The sequence below is a fragment of the Candoia aspera genome, chromosome 2, assembly GCF_035149785.1.
Source record: "Candoia aspera isolate rCanAsp1 chromosome 2, rCanAsp1.hap2, whole genome shotgun sequence".
Classification (NCBI taxonomy): Eukaryota; Metazoa; Chordata; class Lepidosauria; order Squamata; family Boidae; genus Candoia; species Candoia aspera.
Window position 1 is genome coordinate 149,867,540 of NC_086154.1, and position 27,711 is coordinate 149,895,250.

General features: G+C 41.9%; 1 protein-coding gene across 1 annotated transcript in view; it reads right to left on the minus strand.

The window, feature by feature from the left end:
* Positions 1 to 27,711, minus strand: part of L1CAM (L1 cell adhesion molecule) — a 99,042-nt gene that overhangs the window by 5,361 nt on the left and 65,970 nt on the right. The window contains 7 exon segments of the mRNA XM_063293000.1: positions 5,723 to 5,734; positions 7,306 to 7,378; positions 8,691 to 8,819; positions 17,112 to 17,276; positions 18,132 to 18,254; positions 24,353 to 24,523; positions 26,376 to 26,498. Coding sequence (XP_063149070.1) covers positions 5,723 to 5,734; positions 7,306 to 7,378; positions 8,691 to 8,819; positions 17,112 to 17,276; positions 18,132 to 18,254; positions 24,353 to 24,523; positions 26,376 to 26,498 — 796 coding nt within the window.

Here is a 27,711-nt window from a genome sequence, read left to right on the forward strand (position 1 = left end):
GTCACCTTCCCTTCCCAGGGATAAATTTAAACTTCTTATACTGATAGTATCTCCTTTCTAACTTTTTTTCCCCAGATACTTATATGTATACCAATCAAAGCAAATATTTGTAGCTCAGGGTTGAACTGTGGAGTCCTTGGTGCTCTCTGAGCCTTGTTGTTTTCTTGCAGACGTTTCATTGCCAGACTAGGCAACATCTTCAGTGTGAAGAGGGAGTGGGCCTTGCTCTCAGTTTATATACTGTGGCTTGCTCTGCTTGTGCTGGTAGGGGTGTTGTTCTCTCCTTGGGAGTTCTTTGATTGGGCTGTTGTTTGCTGCTTGGTTGTTTGCCTGGGCATACCACTTCAGCCCATTGTATCATTACCAGGGACTCCCACATATAACGTAGCTAAAGAGCTTACAAAGAAACCCAGACACCTCACAGAGGAGAGTGAACATTCCATCAACTCCCCACTACAGTGCCTCCAGAAAATCAAAAACCTAAAAATAGAAGAAGATGAGATCATGGCATCATTCGACGTTACAGCTCTCTTCACATCCATAGACCCAGCATTAGCAAAAGAATCTATGGCTGCAGTTCTGCGCAACACACCTGACCTAGCCAAATACACCAAAATAGAAATACCCAGGATAATGGACCTCATCAGCCTCTGCCTTACAACCTACTTTCAGTTTGATGGAGAAATATACCAACAGTTCAAAGGAACACCCATGGGATCACCGATTTCAGGACTTATAGCAGAGATCGTAATGCACATCTGGAAAGGATAGCACTCCCACACATACAACCCAAAGTATGGATCCGGTATGTAGATGACACTTTTGTCATAATACAAAAGAAACAACTGGAAGAAACCCACAAAACCATCAATAACATATTTAATGGAATAAAATTCACAAGGGAGGAAGAAAACAACAACTCACTACCATTCCTGGACATCCTCATCAGTAGAGGAAATGACGGTAAGTTAGAAACACAAGTCTACAGAAAAGCTACCCACAACAACCAAGTGCCTCACTACCAAAGTAACAATCTAACCTCCCACAAGAGAAGCTGTGTAAGAACATTATTCAGATGAGCACTTACACACTGCAGCAACCCAGAACACCAGAAAAAAGAAAAAGAACATCTGCACAGCATCTTCCAACAAAATGGATACCCACTCAACTTTATCAAAAAGTGCCTCACCACCCAGCCCACTACAACCCAACCAATGGAAACTATGAAAAGGATAACACTGCCATACATCAGAAACATCTCAGAAACCACCAACGGACTGTTACAACCACATGGCATCACCGTAGCACATAAACCAACTAAAACTCTTCAAAACATATTCAGCAGCCCAAAAGACCCAATAGCCCAAGAAGAAAAAACAGGAGTTATTTACAACATACAATGCAAAGACAGCCACTATGTAGGACAGACAGGCAGAAGACTAGCAGAGCGCATCCACGAACACCAACTAGCAGTCAGAAGACACGATGAGAACTCTTTAATCTCACAACACATGGACAGACTCAACCACAGTTTCAACTGGGAAACGGTGAGCATCCTAAACCAAGCCAAATCCAAAAAACGCCAGAGAATTCCTGGAAGCCTGGCACTCAGACAAAGCAGCCTTCAACAGACACATAGAGGTAAACAACATTTACATACCATCCAATAGAAAAGCCAAATAGAAATAGACAATAGAAAAGCCAAAAGACCAGTACACTCCCTTGCCAGCAATCAACACCCAGATATGCAAAAATCAACACCAGGATTAACACCAGATGAACCATCAAACAGCACAATATACCCTAATCAAGGAACTATTAACTCAGGCAATCAACCAAGCAGCAAACAACAGCCCAATCAAAGAACTCCCAAGAGGAGAACAACACCCCCACCAACACAAGCAGGGCAAGCCACGGTATATAAACTGAGAGCAAGGCCCACTCCCTCTTTGCACTGAAGGTGTTGCCTAGTCTGGCAATGAAACGTCTGCAAGAAAACAACAAGGCTCAGAGAGCACCAAGGACTCCACTTATATGTATGCACAGGGAGAGGTCTATGATCCTGTCTCTTTTTTACTTAAAAATTATGAATAATTAAAATTTTAACCAATATCGCTCTATTAACCGAGGGCATAGGATATGAGTTTTTCCTTTTAAACGAGTTATATCAACAAAACTCTTCCTCAGTCTTTAATTACAGAATAATTTTCACAAGGCCTACCGTTGTTTCTCTTCTCTTTTATGCATATTGAGAAGATTCTATCTTTCCACTCTGTGGAACCGTTCACTCCCTTTCCCGCTCTCTGTATGCCTAGGCCATGTCCCCGCTGGCATTGAATCACAGTACAAACATCTCCTAGCAACATCTCTCCTCTGTTGCATCTCCATGATATTGCCTTCCTCCTGGCTGCAGACTGAGCATGAGCAGGTGGCAAGCCAAAACAGGTGCAGGAAAGGGACCAACACTGGGGATGGCAAATGTTGTGCCAGTATGGTTTTCTGATGGCTTAAGGACAGGTGGATAGCATTTAAAGTTGGCAGCAGAAAAAGATCCTTAGCTTCCTCTCTTTCTTTTCAAGAAGTAGCTTGTTAACCCTTTATTTGCATTCTACCAATGTAATAACTATTGTTTCATCACAGACCCATCTGGAGTCCAGGAACATTCTTGGAAACAAAAACAACCTGACTACAGGCTGTCACTTTGTCTGCGCCATGTCAACGTCCCCCCACCTTTTTTTTTTAAAGAACTAGTTTTTTTACATAAGAAGCCCACTGGACCATGTGTCCTAACAGGAGCCAAGGGAAATGTCTGATGCATTGAACCCCCATAGGTAAGAAGGAAGAGTCCTTAATATTTAGCTTATATATCTAACTGCCTCAGATGAATATTCAAAAGGGCAGCATAAAAATGTAATGAATAAATAAGCAAGTAAGCAAAACTCCTGTGTAGTATCTTAAGCAACACTTTGCCCCGCTCATGTATCAAGCAGAGATGGAGGCCTCTTTTTCACTCCAAACAGAACTGAATGAGAGGTGAGCTGTGAAAGCCTCACCTGGTTGGGGTGCTTTAAACAGAAGAGGCCAATCAGGAGGAAAAGAACAAATGCAGCAGTGTGGGAAGATGGAGAATCCCTCAGGTGGGCTCAGCCTGTGGACCTGTTCCATTCCTGCTTTCTGGGCAAACATTTGCCTACTTGTAGTTTATTAAGGTCCCACCTTTCCTCCCGGAACTCATGTAGATGTAGTTCTTCCATCTCCCACCTAGATACACAATTCAGCTCCACAATAAGTCTGCCCCCAAATTACTCACTGGCTGAACCTGACTTTCCCAACCCTGACTTAGTTGTCATTTTTTATGTTCAGACCTCTTGCTGTTTACAAAACCAGCAGGGCATGCCTCATTTATAACTTGTGCATTATTAGTAGTTATCGATTTGGGATCTGTAAGTAGCTTATCCATCTTAGTGTGGAATATAGCAGGATGGAATGCTCAAACTACTGACTTTCCCAACCCTCTAGCCACACCGTCACACTGACCCTGTGTGCTTAAGATACACACATATATCTAGACTGGCTTTTCAACACGGGAAGATCATCACAACATTTACTAGTGCTGCTGGGCACGTGCAGATCTGCAAGTACACCAATGCACCGTTAAGGTGATGGGTGTGTAGCCATGAAATGAACTATAATAAGGCATAATTAGAAGCTGAAACCTGGGTATCCCTATGAGAAAGAAGGCCTGTACTTCAAAGAAGATAGCTGCATACTAGGGAACATCAATGTTTACAACAATTTCATCAAAAGAGGGCACACCTAGGAACAGATAACAGATACAGGACGTTTTGGAGAGCTCAGATTCACCCCACTCTAATAATAAAATGCCCACGTTTGCCTCACTGGGTGAGGGAGGCTCCAATATGCAAAAGGAAAGCATGCAAAATTAGGAATCTGAATTCCAAGTTTCAGTGAACAACGAACATGCACGGACGTGCATAAACCTAAACAGAAACCCTCTAAACGTGTGGAAGAGAGCCGAAACAGAACAGAAAAGCATCCAGCCAAATACGTTTGGTGAGCATTTTAAATCAACAGGCAGATGTGAAAAGTAACTAGAGCCAAAGCAGCACCAGGAAGCTCAGTTTAGAATCTTGCAACTGAGTTCTAAACAAACCAGAGGCTGCACAGACTGATCCCGTGCCAGAGAGAGGACAATGTGAACTCAGAAGAGGGGAGCGGGCAGACTGCACGGCACTTTGGGAAAGCCTCTGCCCAGGGTTTTTCAAAAGATGGGCAGCCAGCCAGCCAGTTTCCCTTCCTCTGAGATCCAACTGGGGTGGGGCAGCTGAGAAGGCACAATTTTGGTACCCAGGGAAGGTAAATTAGAGGGAAAATAGCAAGGTATGGCAGGCAGGCAGGCAGGGAAAGGGAAGGTGGTTACCTAAATCTAATCATTGATGAACTTCATGAAAGTAAGACAATGAGAAAGAGAGGGAGGACAAATCATGCCCAATTAGCACTGATCACTTTTACCCCAACAGCATTATTATGCCTATTCACACATACACTCACACTTCCTTTTTCCCATTACACTGGGTGCATTTCAAGTTCATCAAAACCACTGGGAGCTTAGCATTGGTTTTAATGGGGGTGAGAACTATATGTGGGCTTTATAATGGATATAGAAGTAAATTGGTAGGATGTTATTTTAGTCCCTCCCCAGATGCAGTATCCACATGCCATGGGACTGCAACAGATTGTCGATCTCTCCCCCCACCATCCACTCCCCCCAATCCTGAGATTGGCTCTTAACCAAGTTAGGAACTGTATGCAAGCCAGTAATGGAAAATTAGAAATAAAGTACAAGTTTCACATTTGAGAACACTGCTGCTGATCAAGGATGTCCAACAAACATTGTGTTTTGTTATTGTTGCTGCTGCAAGTTTCAGTAAAATAACCTGGTAGAAGATTTGGGATTGTTCAAAGAGTGGGACAGTTCTCTTTCTGAATTTCCACTCTTAACAGAACTGATTTCCAGAGAATGGAAATCAGAATTCTGGTTTAAGACAGACAGGTAACATTCATATTATCAAAGACAGCTCTGTTGTCCTTTGAGATACATACTGCATGTCCACATACATAAACACAAGAGAGACAACTTTTTAAACAAGACAACCCTGAGGTATGTACCTTGTAATCAGTATTTTCTTTTAATAATTTGATCATATTTTGTGTTCCCTCTGGAGGGAAAGGAGATAATTCTTTGATAAGGATGTCAGGGATCAAATATATTTATTTCAGGGACAGCAAGCTAAATTTCTGTCTACCTGCAGCTAAGGTGGAGATACTTGGCACATGCCATTTTAGGGGAAAATGTACTCTGAAATTTTAAAAGCCATTTTCACATGCAGCACCTAACAATTTTTTTTTAATGTAAAATAGCCCTCTTGCCACTGCTGCTCACTAGAGAGAAGTAGAAGCAGAAGAGAATTATTTTAAAGTTAGCCGTTTTTAGGATAATTCTCTTCCATTAATTAAGGCAAGGGAAGCAACATTTCTCTGAAGTTCCCTTAATGGAGATGGCTTGTCTTTCTCCCTGGGATGATAAGGTCAGTGAATTCCAGAAGCATGCCAGTGGGAAAGGTTATCCTGGCCCTTCTGACCTCACCTTCCCCGAGCAACATGCAGTGCAAAAGCCAGTGTTTCTCCCTTCCATTCTTACCTCTCCAGGGACCTGGGTTAGTCAAATAAGAGGCAGGGGAGATGAGAGAAAAAAGAGAAAGAGAAAGAGAAAATCAGCATCAGATTTCAAAGAAGATAACTCGAGGTTAACGTAGGGAAATGGAAGGCACCAAGAGATTCTGGCACCATTCAGATGGCTGCACTCATATACACACACATATACACATTTACATACATACATACATATACATTGAGATCACTATGAACTTCCCTGCCCTTTGGTTCATTGCCAACCCTTGTCCTTTTTGTTATCTATTACAGCCATGAGTGTAACTTAGCAGTCTTGATAGCCCCCAGCCTTCTATTGATGCACTAGGAATGGCAATGCTTAGATCTTTTTGCTGCTCTGATACACCAAGCCACCAAAATCTTGCTGTCAGAGTCTCATGAGTATATTAAATCACTCTATCTCCTCCCATCCCCTCCGAAGATTAACCATGTGTTGGCAAGTTAATGTGCTCTCATTAGAATCTGTGGGAAATGCCTCATTCCCACTCCCCATTCATTTTTGCATTCTGGGCTTGCTTTCATCCTGCTTCCTCACTTCCAAAACCTATGACTGATAACCCCAAAGACTAAAACAATCAGGGCTTCATGTACCCCAGCCTTCCAAATTTGCAGCAAGATTATTTATTTGTTTGTTTGTTTATTATTCAAATTTATTTACTGCCCATCTCCCCCAAAAGAGGGACTCCCAACTAATCATGGAAACTAATCCAAACTAATCATGAAAACAGTATATATTATAAAATAAAGGAAATATGTGTGTCATTTATCTGGTGTAATTTACTGTTTGCTAGCCATACAGTATTAAGCTCATACACAGATTTGCCAGTGATTTCCTGGAAGTCTAACTAAATGGTGTGGTGGGAGATGTTATCTGCTAGCTAGGGACCAGGCACCATTTGAAATAGGTGTTTTATAGTCCTTCAGTACTGCAGAGTCACCTCTGAGTTTTGAGGTAACCACTGTGAGCTGGCACCTGTTCATGTCAAGACAAAGGGGTAATTCCCCAGAATTCCAGACCACATCTGTTCATTAGTTATCTGGCTGCTAAACCCCACAGTCCTCCAAGAACTGGGATCAGGATCTAGGGACACAGGGATATTTTTAATCTCTTTTAAACAGAGATTACCACATATACTTGTGGATAAGCCCATCCACAGATAAACTGACCCTTGAGTTTTTAACCAAAATACCATGAAAAATATGCTACCTGTGGATAAGCCAACCCTCAAAATTTTTGTAAGTTTTAATTTTCACAATTGGCTTATATACTGTGAGTATATATACGGTAATCTCTGTTTAAAAGAGATTTTGGATGTATTTTGGAACGTAAAATTCTTGGCTTATCCATGAGCGTACCGAGTACATTTTGCCTGTATACTAATAATTATCACCTGGATAAAATATAACCTTGTGGTAGAGTGTTTGTGCGTGGGAGGAGAATTTGTTGTCATGTTGTCCTGGGGAAAGGAAATCTATGCTACCTTTCCATCTCCACCGCCCATCCTGTTCGTTCATAGGTGTTTGGAGAGGCATTTCCCCTTCTCTCCCTTGTACCTGTATTCGCCAAAGGTCTCATCCTTCATGGGCCTGGCCTCAGAATCCACCTGGGTATCTTCTTTGTCTTTCACTAGGGTAGAAGAGAGAGTATGTTACACAAGGCAAAAGGGTTGGTGGGCAGGGACCATCCAAAGCAGGACCTTGGGATGGGGATGGGCAGGGGGATCTCCTGAGAGGCAGTGGGGGAAAGCTTTAAAAATATGGAAGAGAGGAGCAGCAGGATCTCTCAGCAGGGCTAGATTTCTCTTTAGCTCCATGGAATAGGGGCAAAAAAAGCAAGATGCAAGTGCATGATGGGGAAGGTTAGGAAGCAACCCTTTAGCACTAGGAGGCTGGAGTTTATCAGAATTGGGAGTGTCTGTGGAGGATTAAAGGGACCGTTTGAAGAAGCACATGTCCACCCATGTTGTACCACAGCCTTCCCCAACCCAGTGCCCTCCAGATGCATTGGCACTACAACTCCCAACACTCCCAGACAGAATATTCAGTAACAGCACTGGCTAGAGAGAAATACCGATTTATGTCCCACACCTCTGAAGGGTGCAGAGGTGTGGGACATAAATTGGGAAAGGATTGGGAAAGACTGAAGTACACTAATCCACTGTCATCACTGGACAGTTTTTAAGATGCTTTTGAAGCATTATAAAAAGAAGCAATAGTACTGCAAGAACAAGGGCTCCGTTGTACTACTGCTGCTACTATTCCTATCATCATTATCTTGATTTATACCTTGCCTTTGTGCTCAAAGGCACCTCTTTATTCTTGAATTAAAAATAAGGAACAGATTTAATTTTCTCAGCTTCTTTGGCAAGGAGTGATGGGAGTTGTAGTTTTAGAAGCATGGTGAGAATCTGGTAGAAGAGCTCTCACCAGCTACGTTTCCCAGCCTGTTTTCACGGAAGCAGTCATCACTAGACCAGATTAAGCAGAAAGCACAGAAGCGTCTACAATATCTACTGTACAATATTTCCCCACTATGTAGCTCACTTTCCTGAGCCTGATGTGCTCTCTTGACTGCTGGACTAAAAACTCATCATCCCCTGCCACCCTGGTCAGGCTGGATGGCAGCTGTGAATGTAGTAGTCCAATATTTCTAGAAGACCCCGGCTCAGGAAGTCTGGCTTAAACGCCCAGCAGCTCAAGCTGTGAGCTTGGGACAGGAGGGCCAGGCTCTGAGCTCAGCTGCAAACCACCCCATTTGGGGGGGTCCGCTTCTTTTCGGTAAAATGGGAACGATAACAACCTACCTCACAGGACTGTTGTGAGGACGAACGGCACCAGGCACACTAAGTGTGCTATATAACTGACAACTGCTAATAGCCTGGGGGGAGGCCCATGGGGGTCTGCTGCGAGATGCTAGGGTGGGGCTGGGGGCACCTCACCCGAGTACTTGCCGCCCTTGCTGCGCTTGATGAAGCAGAGGAGCACCAGAACCAGGATGAGGAGGACAATGGCGCTGATAAAGCCGATGAACCAACCTTCTGCAGCAAAGGTTTTCTGGTTCTCTGTAACTGAGGAGGATAATTAGTACTTAGCATCATCATCCTTAGCAACACTCTTGTCCAGAACAAGGGGCAGAAAGGTGTTCAACCTGGCGGCCAAGCTGCACAATACGCACACCTAGAACAGGCCGCAGAGACGGAGGACATAAATGGTGCTGCTGCTCCCCTTGCAAAAGCCACACTGGCTGGTGGAGAGTAGAGGGGACTAATTCAGAACACTGCTTTTCACGTTTCCTAGGCAAAAATGAAGCTTGAGAAGCTGCTCCACCAGACATCCCTCCTCTTATGTTCCAGTCAAGAGATAAAACCCATCTTCCTTCTGCATCTCTTAAAGGAGATGATTGCACACTAGTGTGTATATCACACTGATCCTTACAAAAAAGAGCTTATTTCTAAATGGCACGGAGGGAAGTTTTAAAAGATAAGTTAAACCTAACATGTAGGGTATGATATTCATATGCATCCTAGAAAAAATACCATTGACTGGGAAGAGGGAATTATATGTTACCAACACTGATTACTTCCCTGTATGATCATCCTTGGGGGGAAAACAGAAAACATTTGCAGCTCATTTTAACCGAGTCACTGGTTTCTCTTTAAAGAGAGCCTTATCTTTGTTGAATGTTCCCAGGAGCATACAGGTAGTCCTCACTTAACAACCATTCATTTAGTGATGGTTTGGATTTACGACGGTGCTGAAAAAATCAACTTACAACCAGTCCTCACGCTTACAACTGTTGCAGCGTCCCCAGTCATGTGATCATGATTTGGGCACTTGGCAACTGGTTCGCATTTATGACCGTTGCAGCATCCCGTGGTCACATGATCGCCATTTTCAACCTTCTCAGCTGACTTCTGGCAAGCAAAATCAATGGAAACCACATTATTTGCTTAATGACCACTGCAAAAAAGGCTGTAAAATCAGATCGGATTCACTTAATGACCACTTCGTTTAGTAACCGAAATTCTGGTCCCAATTGTGGTTGTTAAGCAAGGACTACCTGTGCATGATCCTGATCCTGCAGCCTGTGAAACAGTCTAGTTCAGTATGTCCCCATCTAATCCACAAGCCTTTGCAGCCAGGCCCCATCCCCTTCCCATTGCCTCCACTGCCTGGTTGTTCCTTTCTGCTTACATTTCCAAATCTCTCTGCTTGCTCAGTTTATGGGGAGCCCCCATGGTGCTTTATCGTGGAGAAAACCTGAAACAACTGAGTTGCAAGAAAAAGGTGCTGTGGATGCTTTGCAGCCCTCTTCCCTCAAAATTGTTATGTTTTCAAGCTGGCCATAGGAAGCATTCTTTTCCTTTTTTTAATTTTTAATTTTTATTGGTTTTTAAAATCATTCAGTGTGTGGGAGAAAGGATTTCACGTAATATTCTCTGGAGAGGAACTTAATTAGCAATTTTGGAGAAGGGCCAACAACCTTTCTCAGAAAATTTCTGTTCTGGGAAAATTTGCTTAGAAGAGAACAATTCTTAGTGAATAGAGGAGTATAGTCCTTCCAATTAATTTCTACTGTGGTGCTAACGATTACCATGTTTGACTTAGGTCTGAGTGGCTTCTCAGCTATTTTCCCCAAAATCTGAGCAATTGGTAAAAGGGTGTCTGCCCATCAAAACACCATTCTACCTGCATATGAATTCCCATTGAAAGCTGTGGCGATGCCATGATAAGTGTAAGGGTTGAGTCTGACTGCGAGGCTGAGGAAGGGGAAATTGAAACCCATGCTAGGTAAAATGGGGAGATCGAAACTAAGAGTGACTCAGCAGAGCGGGAAAGTCCTGAGCAGCTGACTGGGCGAGATCAGGAGCTGGATTCAAAGCTGCCAATCAGCGCGAGGGTAAGGCGAGCCAAAAAGCGTGCCAAGCAACAGGAAGCTCAATTGGCTCTGGAGGAAAAACGGCACAAAGGGAACAGCTTAAAAAGGATCAAGTGGAAGGACCGGACCGCTGGAGACAAATGTTCTACTGAGCTAACATCTTCTCACGGAGAAGGAAAGCCGGAACCATTCTCAGAGCCCCACCTGTACCCACTATGGAACCAGAGCCTTCCCAGCCTCCCAGTCCTTGCCTTGCAGTGAGCCTCAGCTGAGCCTTGCCGTGTTATCTTGCCACAAAATCCAGTCAAGTCCTGCCTTGCCATCTTGTCACAAAGCCCAGTTGAGTCAAGCCCTTCTGCCCAGCCATGAAGCCCAACCGAGTCAGTCTTGCTGCCTCGTTGCAATTCATAGCTGAGTTTTGCCTTGCAGTCTTGCCATGTTCTCCAGCCAAGGCTGGTCCAGTCACCTTGTTGCCATCTCCCACCGAGTCCCGTTGTGCCGCCTGTCCACGAACTTCAACCTAGCCCAGCCACCTTGCTGCCAGTTCCTGCCAAGTCCTGCCTTGCCACCGCGCTACGGTCTCCCGTCGAGTCCTGTCCAGTCAATGTGCCACAGCTTGCAGTCAAGCCCTGCTTGGCTGCCTTGCCACGTTTCCTAGTCAAGTCCAGTCCAGCCGCCTCGCTGGGTCCTACAGCGGAAACTGGCTTCGCTGTCTTGCCAAAAACTGCCATTGCCCGGTTGGATTTGAATGAACTGAACTATTATATAAGAGACAATTGCCAATTGTATATAGTTGTATTGTAAATAAAGAATTCCATTCTACAATCCTCTGGTCGTCTCATAGTCTAGACAGAACAGTAAGAATAGACTTGCTGGCAGCCACTTTTCTCAAGTACTCCAACCCCATGATGCTGACTTCAAGCTAACTAGCAGGTCAGTCTGCTGATAAGATTGCTTGGGGGAAATCTAGTACTAGAGTTGAGTTCAGGAAGGAGGAGGAGGAGGAGGAAGGGGAGGCAAAGTTCCCAGACAAGGAAGACAGATCGCCCCCAAGTTCAAAGGCACTTAGTTTCACAGATCAAAAGGTGAGGGACGTTTGTTGTGTCCTAGCCAAGCAAGATGGAAGAAAACTGGCTGGGCTGGAGGGTGATGGGTAGGGTTTTTTTTTTAAACATCATGACATGGTGACAGTGCCAGAATAGCACCAATGCCATGTGTGGGGGGACTCTGGAGTTCCAAATGCAATCCAATAATTATTAAATGTTATCTCTTTTAGTGCAGCCCAAAAGTCCTGTGAAAAGCTCAATCAGCTGTAGTGGCAAGGCAGAAGACCATTGTTATCTCGAGGAGTTAATGACATATTTTGATTTTCTCCCTCACACGAAGAGATTAGAGTTTATTTTGAGTTATACTGATGTCTAATTGGCTTGTTTTTTTAATTTCTGTTTGGCATGAGGGGGGAGATAAAACCACAAGATTGAAAGTTTATAAGCCCTCCAGAACATATCTTTGCTTGGAGTGGTGGGGGAGAGATGAGAGAAACCCCCCACCCCAATTGTTTTGTTAAAACTTCCCAGGCTCTTGGATGATGTAATAGGCAGGTGTTTTGGGGCCTTGGGAAGCTTCCTAGTCAAGGTCAGGTCTCGTAGCCTGCAACCATGGAAACATGGTCACAAGGTTTAAGGGCTAGACTTGGATAAAACCCTTAGAATTGTTTTGGAGTTTGGAAGCTTCTGCACAGATCCTGTGCGCTGGCTGCTGTGGAATATTGCCACCCTGGGGGGGTCCCTGTTGCCTTGGTCAGGAGGCTCCTGGCAACATAAAAGGGATTGGGTATCAACTTGCTGAGGTATGTTATGGTTTCCTTCTTTATGCTATGCTTTTTATGCTTTTGTATAATCTGCCTAAACTGTGTTTCTGGTTTAAACTGTGTTTCTATTTAACTTTGTTTGCTTAAGTTTATAATAAAGCTTAAAGTTTCTTTAGCCACTGGCGTGCTTATCATCTCTGGATCTAAAAAGAACCAATTGCCTGAGCACCTGATCACTGCTTGGACACCTGGAAGAACATCAGCTTATGGCTAATTTCCTGGGCTGTGTGTGTATAAAATAAAGACTTAAAACTAAACTAAAACAAAACAGCACAGAACAAAGGCCAAGCCAAGCCAAGAGGAAAGGCTAAGCAGGGTAAAGTTTTGAAAGACAGTCTGTCCATCTACTTACCTATCTATTTAACAAATGTATATCTCACCACTTACAATATGTACACAGTGACCAAGCGGCTTACAGCAAAATCGAATCAATTACTCCCCACCCTACATGCACGCCTCAAAACCCATGAAAATAAGTTAGAAACCAGCAATCACACCAGCAGCAACTACTTCAACTCAGCAGCTCAAAAGCAGCTAAAGACTTGAGAGCATAAAGTAATTTTTATCTGGTGCCTAAAAAATAGTTAAGTAGCCTCCAAGAAAATCTCCCTGGTTGTTCCCTTCCCATTGCTTGGAGCGTAGAGTACACAAGGGAAAATGCCAATAAGAAATGAACACTTTATTCACATTTCTCCCCATCACAAACAACAACAACAAAACACCAAGTTCTCGTATTTTAAGCCACTACAAACCTATTATTACTCTACTATTACCACACTCAGGTCTTCCTAAAATTCATTTGCCAGTTATATTCTATGAAATATATGGAAAGAAGTGACTTTCTTGTCTTTGTTGCTATGACATTTAAAATATTGCAAGACAGTCACTAACTCCCTGCCTTCATCTTTTCCAAAGCCTAATGCATTTCAAGGGTCTCCTTCAACATCTCTCTTTCCAACAGTATGAAAATGGAACATTTTTTTCAAATGCTGAAGTGGTTTTCCTTTCTTTAAAATGTCACATCAAATAACAACAGCTATAAATAATAAACCACAAAATGTATTAAAATGCCTGAGAAGTCAGGAGGGAGGCAATGCTCTAAAACTAAACATAAGAGGCAATTAAAAATACATATTTTTGGAAAACTGATAGGTTGTAAAATACTAGCTATGGAAAAACTGGATCCCTTCACAAATAATTTACCTTTAAAATGGAAAAGGTTTCTTAAGATTTGCTGAAAATACAATAATGGAAGTCACTAGGTTTTCCACTTTTCAAAGAGGGGATTTTATTAAGTTCTCTGAGCCAGAAAAATACAGCTATGAACTTTCCTAATAATAGAGCTCCTAACATAAAGAGTACAGTAATGGCCCTTCCAAATGAAGGCTACTAAAGATACAGATCAAAAGGCACTATGCTTCGTTCCAATCTTTTTCATCTTAATAAAGTTTCAAAAGAAAGAGCAGAAGCATTGGGAAAACACATGCAAATTGCAGATGATTGACAACATGTCTCTTTTTTTCCTTTTAAAGTGCTGTAATTGAGGCAGGATGATTCCATAAGAAAAGCCCTCCATTGGATAACTTAAGATTATTGATAGCCTACTTTAACAAGGGCTAAATTAGAGGTTAAATATTGATCAATTACAATCAACGTCGTTTTTTAAAAATTAAATCTTATTTTAAGATATTTTATTTTTTAAAAATGAATGTAGCTGAAATATAATGTTACAAATGCTCCTAATTCCCTCTTGACACCAGACTAGCCCTGTTGAGTTAAGAGCCATAAAAACTTGGCTTTTTAAAGAAAGCCATGAGAGAGGATCTGGCATAGGTTGGAAGCCCCATCCTCGGTTATGTTTGGATAGTTGTTGATCTTCAGTGGCCATAGTCTTCTTTGAAATTTTTGCTATAGTTGGTCTTGTTATTTTGCTTTATTGATTTAATCTTGTGGCTGTAAGAAGAGAATGTAAGATGCTCAGAGTCCCCCTGGACTGGAGCAGCATAGAAGGGAAGGGAAGGGAAGGGAAGGGAAGGGAAGGGAAGGGAGGAGAGGGGAAGGGGAAGGGGAAGGGGAAGGGGAAGGGGAGGAAAATGCAGTAAAGTCAAGTAAACTGTTTTGTCAAGTGTATTGTGCCTGGCAATTAGGAGCAGAACTCTATACCATGCCCTTCACCAAGGCATTCCAAGCATATGCCTGGGACATTAGAGAAAGGAGGCCTGTTCCCCCAGTTCTGGTCCTCAGGACAAAAGGTTTTTATGGCCATGCAACCATCAAAGAGAAGAGGTGCACCAGCCGTATTTTTGTCAAGAACAAACCCACATACAAATTAAAGTCAAGATCCTATCAATAAACTTTGTTTCAGCACTGGTGGCTAGAAATAAGGTTGTTTTTTTTTAAATGCTCCTGAAACCCTCCCTTGCCTCCACTGCTGTAAACTAGGGCCAGAGCTTTTGTTTAGAAGAAGTCACTATGGAGTATAGACTAAGAAGTTGGACTGGGGTGGGGAGATCCAGGTTCTAGTCCACTCTTGGCTAGGGAAGCTCAGTTGATGATTTGGGGCCAGTCGCTCTCTCTTTCTCTCAGCCCAACCTATTGTGTAGGGTTTTCGTGGGGAAAAATAGGACTATGTACACAGCTTGAGCTTTAGAGTGAAAGACAGGGTATGAATCCAGTAAATAATAGTAACTGTTTCTCAGACGAGTATTTCATTACCGAGTTAGAACTAGCACTAGCTCTAGCGACCAACAGCTAGGTAATATTTTAGCCTCCTCTTCCAGTTCAGTAATGACCTTCAGCCTAAGGATTACCCAAGCTCAAAGCTTTATCTTTAAAATGACCATACTTCAAAATCAATCAACAGTTCCTCTACAGCCTCTGAGTCTGAAGATATGGACTCATCCTTCAGCAAGAGGAAAGAAGGAAAATCCAGCAAGCTGCAGACCAGTTAGCTGACGTTAACACCTGAGAAGAATCTACAGCAGATCACTTAGATGCTGATATCAAAGCAGCTTGGAAACAATACACTATTTACTAGAAGTCAGCATGGATTTTTCATGAACAATTTTTGTCAGACTAGCCTTATCTATTTCTTTTTAAATTGGCTAACTTTCTTTAATAGATTGTGGGAATGCAGTAGGCACAATGTAACTTGACTTCAGCAAAGCATTTGACAAAATAGTCCATCAGGTCTAGACTAGCAGAGCACATCCATGAACACCAACTAGCATTCAGAAGACACAATGAAAACTCCTTAATCTCACAATACATGGACAGACTACCAGCCAGTGAGAGCAGCCCTCTCACTGGCTGGTAGTGGATGGTCAGCCTCACTCATTGCTAGCTTAGGAAATCCTCCTACACTTTTAAAATGGACAGCACAGCACTGGCAGGCATGCAGGCAGAGAAGGGTGCTTTGCTGGGGGTGGGCAAACAGCAGTAGGGAGAAAGTGATAGTGATGCCTCTTGGAGGAATTAGTGGATTCATCTGCGTAATCTGATAGACAGTTGTGAACAAAAAGGGTGTCTCTTCACAGACCAGCCCCTCAGGCTCTCTGTCTGAAATTTGCCATGCACAAGCCTAACAAGACAATCCTGTTCCCTTATCAATGTAATCGTATTCCATCTCAGAACAAAAAAGTTAGGATGTCACTTGAATTTTTTTCGTCCAGTTTTTATGAGTTCGAACAACTTCTATATTCATAAAAATCTAGTTTTCCTATATCCTTGTTTGTATAAAACCAAAATGTAATGAGCGCTGTAAAAATCCACCAGATTTTAAAACAGTGTGATTCAAACAATGTTACAATGCACCAATCTCTATGGTATTTGGAAGTCTAACTTTCCTGCATCCCATCCTATTCTAATTTTTAAGATAGATAGATAGATATAATAGATAAGGTTTGTTAAACTTTAGGCTTGATAATTGGAAGGCAGAATTTTGATCTTTCAAAATTTTCATCTTTTTTAAAAATTATTCCCAGAACAACTTAGATCAGGCTGTTTCAAAAGTCCTGGATCCATCCTTGTGAGAACATTTGGCAGGCTTTGCACAATCCTTCTCCAGACTATATATAACAAAATGATACAAGTTTCTAAAGACAAAATGGAATGATCTCATATCTCAATAGCCCAATTCTCAATACTAGTTCCTTATAAGAAGAAAGCAAAATGGAGTGCAAACTGTCAATAGGCATTGTAAACTTACCTTAAAATTACACAATTCTTTTTTTGCTGGAAAGCTTTCTTTTCCCCATTTTTTTTGCATTCTACCAATAGCTGTTTTGCAAGAGTGACTGGGAAAGGTCAAAATTTACCAAATGTGACACTTTATCACATAAATACCCACTTTCTGATTGAGTGAGTGAGGGATTCATAGGAATGGTTCGTAATCTAGATCAACATTAAACTATGGATAAAACTGTTACTCCAATATGCAGGACCTCTCTCTCTGACTAGACTTAGCTGTCCTCCAACTTCTGATCCTATCCTGGCCAAAAAAGTTAGTTAAGTAAACAACAAACAAGTAATTTTAAAATCAAATGAAGTTTGAGCATTTTTAGAGTTAATAACTGTTTCTTGGATGATTCCTGGGTCTCCAGTATAACTTACCCACACCACTGGTCTCCACATCTGACTCCCAGATGATTTGAACATCACCAGTTCGGTGTATTTTCACCAGCCGAACACGATACTGCTTGCCAGGCTGCAAATCTGGAATGCTGTATGAGCCCTGGCCAGAGCTGGCCTTCCCTACATCATGCCACTGTCCTTTGTCTGTTTCAAATAGAGGAAGAGACAGAAAGGCTATGGTTGAGTTCCCTGCTGTGCTAAGCCAGAATGTGTTGCCTTTGATTTTACTCTAGTGTCTGTTGGGAATCCAGCCAGTTGCAGCTGACTTTTGTCATGGATTAACACACCATTCATCATTACTCTTCAGCTAACTGATGGAAAGTAGACTTTGCCTCTCCCAGGACTATGTTGAAAATCACTGATTTCCTCATTAGGAAACTAGGAATTTACTAGCAGAGGCCTTGGAAAGGAAGAAACCATTTCCCTTCCAGCCAGCAACCACTTGCAGATCACTCTTTTCCCAACATGTAAAATCAGCAATTCCAGTAAATCTGCTGGCCAGGCAGGGAGAATCCCTCATCCCTCCCAACAAAGATGTTGCTTCAGATGACTGGAAAGTGGGGACAAAAGAACCTTAAGAAGCGACCTGATGGGTCAAGTCGTAGACCCATCTAGTCCAGCATTCTGTGTTACACAATGGCCAACTGGATACATTTGGGAAGCTCACAAATTTGGAGACCTGAATAGGATGAAAAGAGGGTGAATGTGTGTGTGTGTGTGTGTGTGTGCACGCACGTGTGCATGCAGCAACAGTGTATGCAAGGGGAAATGTGTCAGGATGGGTGCCCATGTGTAGGGATAGAGTAGTAGAATGCATATAGTATGAGATGGGACTGAAAGAGGATTTTGTAGGGAGTGTACATATATGGATAAGTAAAGTCCCTAAATCAGCAGTGAGTGATCTACACAGCTCTTGAACCCCAAAAGATGCCCTCCCATGGCTGACACAGTGGCATAAAGACCATACTGGAAAGAGGAGTTCCACCTCCCTGCTCTTACCTGTTTTGCTCATAAGATGGACTGCAAACTCCACATCTCGCTGGTTCTGACGTGGGATCCAGATGATGGTGGTGAAGTTTTCTCCTGTCTCACCCACACTGATGTTTACAAAAGACAAGTTCACTGGGCATAGAGGCAGGGAGAAAATGAGAGGGAAAAGTATTAATATCATTATGTCTTCCCTTGAGAATTTACACAAGCCCCACCACCTCAGGCTCCAGAGGAACAGCAATGCCATTAAGGCTGTGGAAAAAGCACTAGGGTAACTGTATTTCCACTGTTGCTTTGTTTTCATCATTTGTAGGAGTGGTGCATCTTTCTAAACAGGTCCAGCTCAGGCCTTCTAGAGCAGATGTCCCAGCAGAAGTCCAGGTAGCTCAGTATTGCAATTTGGAAGAAGTGGGACCTGACACTCTTACTGGAGAAGATCATGGGACAGAAAAGGGGCTTTAGCACCTGCAACATGCAGCTGTGCAATTCTTGCCCTTGCTAGAACGCTTGGTAACTTCTGGACCTGCTCCTCTCATCTTTCAGAATGATTTCTTTGTGCTGGTGTGAATTGTCATTTGTTTTTGGGTATTTTATTTATGGAAGGAGCAGTGACTGGTCATGGTGAATTAATCTGCTATCCTTTGGGTCTTTATCATAGTCTGAGTGATATAGCAGTGATGATTATGTGCCATCAGGTCAGTATTGGCTCTTAATGACCATAGATCTTCTCCAGGATGAGATATAATGGTCACCCATTATTTTAATATGGGCTGCCCAAGATACTATTTTTTCCTCTCTCCTTCTTTTGTTAAAATCCATCTGATGAATATTCTAAGGCTCTTCATCTTCCATGTCCCCTGAAATACAGGCAATGTTTCTGGCCTGCCTCATCCAAGAGCACCTACATTCTTTTGTGCCTCTTTTCCAAGACTCTGAAGAACTGAAATTGGGTTTTTTGGAATACGTCCCCAAGCCCTGCGTGAAACAGACTCTCTGTATGTCTGCTTCCCTTCAAAGATTGAGCCAGGAATATCTCCTTTGCTACTGGATCACCAAAACGTTGATCTTTCAAGAAAGTGCCAGGCCATAGCAGGACACAAAAGTGAGAAAGGCACTCAGAAGTTGTGACTATGACCATTTCCATGGTTTATGTATGCCTATTTAGGAATATTGTTGTAAGCCGCCCAGAGTCACTTGCTGAGATGGGTGGCTATAGAAATCGAATAAATAAATAAATAAATTTCCAGTAACACCAGTTCATGCCACTTCCCAGTCTTAATCCATATGAACAAATCCAATCCTAAACCAATAAATCCCACTAAGTTTGTGGGCTTAATTTCAAGTAAGTGGGTATAGGACTGCGGCCGACACCAAGTCACAGAAATTAATGTATGAACAAACCAGCCTTAAGTTTTTGTCTAACTGGAAAAACTTGAGTTAGCATTTGGAGTTTGCTTAATAGCACAAGGGTGAACAATGTAGCTCACAGACTGTATTATGGACCTCCAGCCCCAGGGAACTCCCAGATTGCAGTCCTCCAAAAATCACCAAGATTGTGCAGCCAAAATTCCGTGACCACTTCTGTGATATTTAGCCTTTGTTCACTCACATAACAACATATTGCTAAACTTTTATTTTTTGCTAAAATAAAAATCCAGGGTTTGGTTTTAAATCTCAGCCAATGCAACCCTCCAAACAGAATAACCCATTTTGTTTCCACCTATTATATGACATCACTGCATCACTGGACTCATTCCTTATAACCTTGGAGGCCAAAAGAATGAGAAGAAGCGCCACCTCTCCAGGCTGAGGGAGAGTGCCCGCTTTGGAATAACACAATAAAACTGCACTGGAACACATTTCTTTGAAATAAATTTTGAAGCGAGGAATGGATTTTATGGAGACACTTAAAAATGTTCTGCAGGAAAGAGGAGGAAGAGAGGCAGAAGCAGAAGTCTAAAATGAGCTGGAGATAAATAACTGAAAAGGAGATTTTTTTAAAAAAATTAAAAAGGTAAAAGATCCCTTCAAGCCGGACTCTTGGTGACCTCATGGATATGCTCATCTAATTTCTGTGGCAGCAATACACAACTAGTTTGCCGATGCTTTCTTGCAGCCCACAGCCTAGCAAGTTCCGTGGTAGTTTCCCATCCAGGCCTGCCTCTGTTTAGTTTCCCAGCTCAAACAAAATCAAGCACCTGGGGAAAAAATCACTGGAGAGGAGCTTTTTAAAAGTAGAAAAGAAGAAGCTGAGATCAAAGAAAGAACTCCTACCCTGAAGGAGCTGCTGTAGTACAGCTGCAACTGTACAAAAGGGTCCATGTGAATACTAATATTTTCAGCTAAAAATTCAGGGGACAATGCTTTTACGTTGCGTGTGTCTGATGGTTACTCTCCTCGTAAGTTCTGATCATGTTGCCAACACAGCCTGATACCAGGCTGCTGTGGTTTCTTGTTTTCAAATTGCTTTACACCCATCGGACCATTCACAGTGACATCTAACACCTCAGTATCGCTGGGTAGACAGATACATACATATCATGTTATTACCTTTTGGGTGAGCAATGTTATGCAGAGCACAGAAAAGCAGTAGGAAATAGGAAGATAAAGACATTAGAAGTGTGAGATAAGGGGAAAAAACCCAGGAAACATAGCTAGAACACCAACACCATTCACTACATCTCTCCATATTTTTACAGTATATCATGGTAAACCAATTTTTCCGTCTACATGTCCAGACACTGCTTCCTACATTGACTTATTGTTCTTTAAATGTCTCCCCTCTCTCTTTTTCAGGATCTCAACAACACCACACAACTATGATTTTTTTGGTCTTCCTCTACTTCCCCACTTCACTCTTCCTTGATGTATTAGTTGTACAATTCAATATTCATTCCCTCTACCAAACCACCTGAATGTCATTCTTCTGCACTGGCATTTTAATTTTGAATTCAATCCACATTCATTCCACACCCATTCATTCTTGGCCCTATCTCTTCTTATTTGACCACATATTAAGTAACTCATTCTATTGTATTCAACTTTCTTTCATGTTTCTTCTGACATACCCAACTCTCACTTCTGTATGACGAAGTAGGCAGAACACACTTATACACAGCCATTTTTACTGCTGAAAGTAGGGCAAAATCAAAGTGAATTTTGACAGAGAAAGGCACAGGTTAACAGTGTAAACAATTAGAGCAGATTTCTCCCTGTAGAAATGTAATCTATGGAAATATCATCTACCCAATTATGGTCTATTGATACACAGCTTTTTTTTATTAATATGAAAGTCTCCTTGCACACATATTGAGACTGCCGTAGGTTGCCAAGTTCTTGATTACAGCCTATATAATGGCCACTCCTGGCTTGTGAGTATCAGGTATTACCCATCCCATCCACAGCCCCCACAAGCCTTTGCCTAGAACAGCCTTAAAGCTGTGACAGGGAATTGGAATTCCTTCCTTCATTGCGAAGAAAGGAAACAAAGGTTTAAAATGAAACCTCGATTACTTTGGCTACTTTTCTTAAAGCATTTTATTGAGTTTAAAGCAAAGATAAAAACTACAAAAAAGCAAAAAACTACCAAAAGAAAAAAGAAAAACTAAAAAAGTGAGAAAGACAAGACTACTTCTATTGAGTATCCAATATGCTGTCCAGCACAGTTACATGGGATCATTTCTAATTCTGAGGTCTGACAACATGGAAGGATTTCTCTGTAGCTGCTGACTACCAAACGCTGCCTGATTTCGGTCCCTGAGGCCAATTGCAATGTGGGGAGGGAGACAGATCCAGGGGGTGGTCAATGCATCTTTGCACTATGAATTGTGCTAGTGGTCGTCAAGGAGGCAATAGTATATCCATTGGGAAAGGCTTCCATGGATGCAGGGGGTTTGCTCAATTACCACCCCATCACAAATATACCCTTTCTTCAGCACTTCATTAAACCTTGACTACATGAAATAATATTGATTTTCAATAGAGAGCCAGCTCATCATCAAAAGTGAGCATATATTAGTGCTCCCTGCCCACGCCCTGCAAACTTTCCAAGGACATTGTCCATGTCAATAATTCTAAAGCATGTCTTAGGTTGGTGCACATTTATATCCCATATAGTCTATCTTCACCATCTTCCCTGGTAAGTTGAGAATGCAACTTAGAATTCATCCCATTCTTCCCACACGTGCACACCATAGGATCAGACAGATAATGTGTCTTTCAGGAAAGCTGGTCTGCCCTACCTAACTTAGTTGATGGATTCCTGGTAAGAAAACTAGAGGACTGAAAAGCATTCAGTTATCTGCCTTGACAGTTTCTAATAACATCTGATTTTTAATGAGAAAGCTGTGTTCTTTCTGTATCTTGACATTCTTTCGAATTCCTGAATATAACAAGCAAGTCTTAGTCAAACAACAATTTCAGGTGGCATTATCAAAGCTTTAATAGCACAGATTGCTAACCACTCTATTAAATATCACTTTCTCTTCTACAAGCCTACTTTCTTTTATTTATCATCCTTCTCAAAGGACAATAATATGGAACTTGCCAACTCACACAATTTGCAGGCTCATGTTTGCTGTTTTCTTAGTTTCTTGGTACTTGATTTTTTCCCCCAACGATCCAACATGGTTCTTGTTCTGATCCACTAAAGCAGAACTACTTATCAAAAGAGATGATCCCACCTATTTTGGGTTCCTCATTCTATAAGACGTTTTAACTTGCAAGCAAGAGTCATCTGATTCTCTTAAAATCCTCAGCTTGCAGTTGAACATGCTCCCTGTCCTTGAGCCGAGGAAGCTATCCCACAGTGAAACAAAGCCAGCATAGTCGTTCAAATAATAAACACATATTTTAAATATTAAGGAAATTAGGCAGAACAAAAATATGGATGAGTAACATTCAGTGAAGACTGATTTGAAGTCACTTGCTAGCAAGTGAGTTGGCAAGTTCCAAATAATATGGAACTTGCCAACTTGCACAATTTGCAGGCTCATTTTTGCTGTTAGTTTTCTTAGTTTCTTGGTACTTGATTTTTTTCCTCTCAGCCCTCAGTTCCTTGACAAAAATTACATTTTTCCTAGTCGTACATCTATTGATCTGATTAGTGCCCAGTTTTTATGGTTTTCTCTTTTTGTTCCTGAACCCCTATTCCATGCAGAAAATCCCTCTCTCTACTTTCTATTTTTGTGATTTACATGACCACCACTCAACTACTATACACTTGATTATTCCTCTTACTTTTCTTTCATGCCTTCCTTTTCATGATCTCAAGCCTAGGTGGCTAATTCTTAAGCCTAATAGGAAAGGGGCTGTGGGTTCCTGTAGTGCTCCAGATGTTGCCCCAACCACCATGGCCAATGGGGAGAAGTTGGAAGTTGTAATTCAATAGCATCTAAATGACTAGAGAGTTCCCATTCGGTGTTACATTTTTATGCTAGGAACCAACCATCTTATCTAGGTCTGGGCATCCCATCTTGCTCTACCTCCAGCTGAAATCTCTTAACATTTTATAAACTTATACAAGATCTCACAAGGTTTTACAAGTTCATAAGATCACAGACATCCTGAAGTTTTTACAATCCCTTGATAGATTAGAAAATTTTAATATTAATTAGGAGGCAACAGGAGCAGCTTTTGAAGGGGAATCTGGATTTACGCTTCCCTTTTCTCTAGTACAGGGGTACAAAACATGAAGATTCAGGAACCTATGCCCACAAAGCCTTGGATCCATATGCACAGTTCCCAATACTGCACTTTTCAATATGATTGAAAGGGAAAAAATTAATGTACCTGGGGAGTAGTCATATTAATATTTTAGAATGAATGTTTATTTGAGGGAAACAAAAAAGATTCGTTTGTATGGTTTTATTTTGAACGACAGCTTATGTAGTGTACTGGTTAAGGTGTCAGACTAGAACTGGGAAGCCCAGATTCTAATCCATCCTCACCCATGGATGCTCAGGAGATGACTTCAGGCCAGTCACCGTCTCTCAGCCCAGCCTACTTCACAGGGTTATTGCGGGTGAAAATTGAAATAGGGAGCACTATGTTTGCAGCTTCAGCTCCTGAACAAAAGGTAGGGAGTAAATCAAATAAATAAGTAACTAAAAATAAATAATATTAAGCATATTTACGCTTACCACACTAACCAAGGCTCCTGTGTGAATGTTGTGGGAAATACCTTCCCTTTCTCTAAGATTAGGAGGAAATATTTTTAAGGTTTCACATACCTGACTCGTGCATTGTATGCTCCTCCAGTACCGATACTTCTCCTCGACCCTCTTTGGTTTCTGCCCACAAGGAGAATTTATAGGGAGTGTGGGGATCAAGGTCACTGAGATTGAGGCTTAACTGGATGGGTGGGATGTGGATGTTGCTAATGTCCACCTCTGTCTGATTGGCTAGGCACAAGAGGGCAGAAGAGCAACAGGTCAATTATCAGAAAATAATGCCATTGTCACCCAACCTGCTGTCCATATGTGATGGACTTCCTTTCCCAGAACCCTTGTCAGCTTGGAGAAGGCTGGTATCATGCAAGATAACGAAAATCCTGTTCCTGAGTAGGCAGTGTTCATCAAACAGAAAACAGATAAGAAGGAACTGTGTATTAAGGGCAGGGAAATTGGGAGAGATATTAAAAATGGAATCTGATTTCTAGCATACTGTGGCACAAATCACTGAATGCTAGCTAGTGATTCTTGCCACAGCATGCTAGAAATCAGGTTCCATTTCTAATAGCTCTCCCATCTTGAGTGTCTTTAAATCCCTTCAGATCCAACAGAAATGCTGAGCGTATTTCTGTATAATTATTGACCACTGAAACTAAAGGAATGGAAGAAAGACGTGTGAGTTATGTGTAAATGTCTGTAATAAACACTCTCCTCTTCCTTTTCTACTCCAAATTGTCCCTTCTAGAAGTGGTTGTGATGCTGTGGCACACATTCTTTTGTAAAACATGCCTTCCCCTTTTAAAAAGGTACCTTTATTTGGATTGTGTCTATAGCTTTTCAACTGCAAGAAAATAAGCAGAGGAGATTCATCGTGAGATAGAATGTCCTAGCAAATAAGACTCAAATCAGGAGGGTTTTCTCTTAGTTAAACAGGTATAACAAGGAGTCTCAGGCTGTATTCCTGCATGATTTTATTTGAAAGTAAATTCAATGGGGCATTGGAATAAACATTCATAACTATAGTCTTATGCCTAACTAATTAGGAATAAGATTCATTGAATTCAGTGAGACACATCGCTGAGTAAACTAGCAAAGGGCACAGCTGGAAGCAGCATACAATCCATCTACAATCTAGAATGACAGTGAGTTCTGAAAATGAAATGTGGCCATAAGATTCCATAACACTACAGAAGATGGAATCTAATTTTAAAATTTTAAAGATTATTAACAGGCTGAAATAGTGGGCTGAACCCCAAACCAAATTCAGAAATAAAATTTAATTTATGCATTTATGTACCAAAAAACCAAAGGTGTAAGAATGAGCTGGCAGAGATCTGGCTTGGCAGTACGAATGGAAAAGGAGTAGATGTCTTAGCAACTCACAGGATAAATATGAGCCACCAGTGGCTAACAACAGTAATCTGATCGTAGGTTTCAATGGAAGCCTAGTGCCTGGATGTAATCATTTGCTTTCAGAACGCTATGACCCATTCTGGTGCCACATATTTTACTAAGAGATTGATACATAAAAACCAACATGGTGAGGATCCTGGAAACCAATCTCTGCCTTGAAGAAGGGTTGAAAGAAATGGTAAATTTAGCCTATAGGAAAAGACTAAGGGGAAAATATTAGGATTCTTGAAATAACTGGAAGTCCGTCATGCAGGAAAGAGGGCAGAATTATTCTGCATTACACCAGGGGCTAGGATTACAACAGTCAAACTGTGGGAAAGCAAATTTCAGCAAAACATTGGGAAAGAATTTGACCTGAGAAGTGTGGCTCTCCTTTGCTGGGGATTTCTAAGTACAGGCCAGATAGTCATTCTCACAGGGGTCCTCTAACTGCCTCCTTCATTGTTGAACCTGAAGGTTGGACTGGATCGCCTTCAAAGGTCCTCTGACTCCATAATTCTGATTATCATTATTGATGCAATGGTAATAATCACTCAAAGGAAGTTGTAATAATAACAGCAGCATCAAAAGCAACTTGCCCAAATATAAAATATGTGTGAGATTTCCCCTCAAGGTTCCCAGCATGCTGCACTACAGACCCCTGAAAAACCCAGAACTTCTACAGACTCACCTTGCTGGTATCCCAACACGTATCTCAGTAATTTCCCATTAGGGAATTTTGGAGGCATCCATTCTAGCACCACTGCTGTCTCTGAGAGATAGTCCAACTGAAAGGATTCAGGGATGCTAGGTACTATTTAAGGAGGCAAAGAGAAATGGAGAGTGAAGAACACAAGGGATATATCTGGGAAGAAGAGGGTTATAAACGGTAGCGGGAAGAAAGCTGTAGTAGACTGGGCATGCTCCGGCTTTTCGGATGCTCCCAATAGATACCTATACCTGGAGCTAACTCCCATTAGCCAGAACAAGCCAATCAAAACAAAAGATCTGTCTATGTGCCATTAACAGAGCACACATCGCACAATCCTTAATTTACCTACCCTGCCTCCTTAGTATTGCAACCAAAGTTGCAACAGAGCAGCTTGATAGAATGAAATCACTGTTGTTGTGAAGAGAAAATGAAACTATCCTACAGTACAATGGATAGGAAATCTCGGGTCCCAAAGAAGGGGTATTCTGGAGTTCGTTTTTAATGGCCTAGAGTCCTTTTTGACTGCACTGCTGCACTGCAATTTTCCACCACTGTGAGGGTGGAAAATAGAGAGCTAGAGATGTAGAGTAGTGTCATGCTGTGTAGTACAGTCTAGCATATCTGTACTACATGACATGACACTATACTACATGTGTCTATCATATGCATGCAAATTGGGAGCACTTACTGTGGATTGCCAGACCACAAAAACTGAGGGGTCCTGAGTTCCAGAAACAAATGTCTATGGCAGCCCTAGCCCAATGAAACAGCTTGCCCCCTGAGATCAGGATAGGGTCTGTTCTGTAATCTTTTAAGGTTAAAAAAAAATTAAAGATTCTTTTCTATAGAGCAGTGTTTCTCGGCCTTGGCAGCTGGAAGATGTGGGGACTTCAACGCCCAGAATTCCCCAGCCAGCATGGGGAGTTGAAGTCCCCACATCTTCCAGCTGCCAAGGCCGAGAAACACTGACATACTGCAGAGCCTTTGAAGAATAGGATGTCAACCCAAGGGCCTCAGCTTCTCTCTAGTTGTTGTTTTTAGTGGTTTGCATTTTTATTATGTTTTTAGGATTTGTGGGTTTAGTATGAATTTTAGATGTAAGCCACCAAGCATCTGACTGAGGCAGCGTATAAATGATGCTAACTAAATTTTAACGACACACACAAAAAATAATTTCCTCCAATCCAGAAAAATCCAGCTCTACCCACATACTCACAGATATAACCTGCCCACTTTCTATTATCACTCCTCCTACTGTATTGCTCACCCTCATTACATTTTTTCACAACCCCTAAAAGGTTGCCCACACCTACTC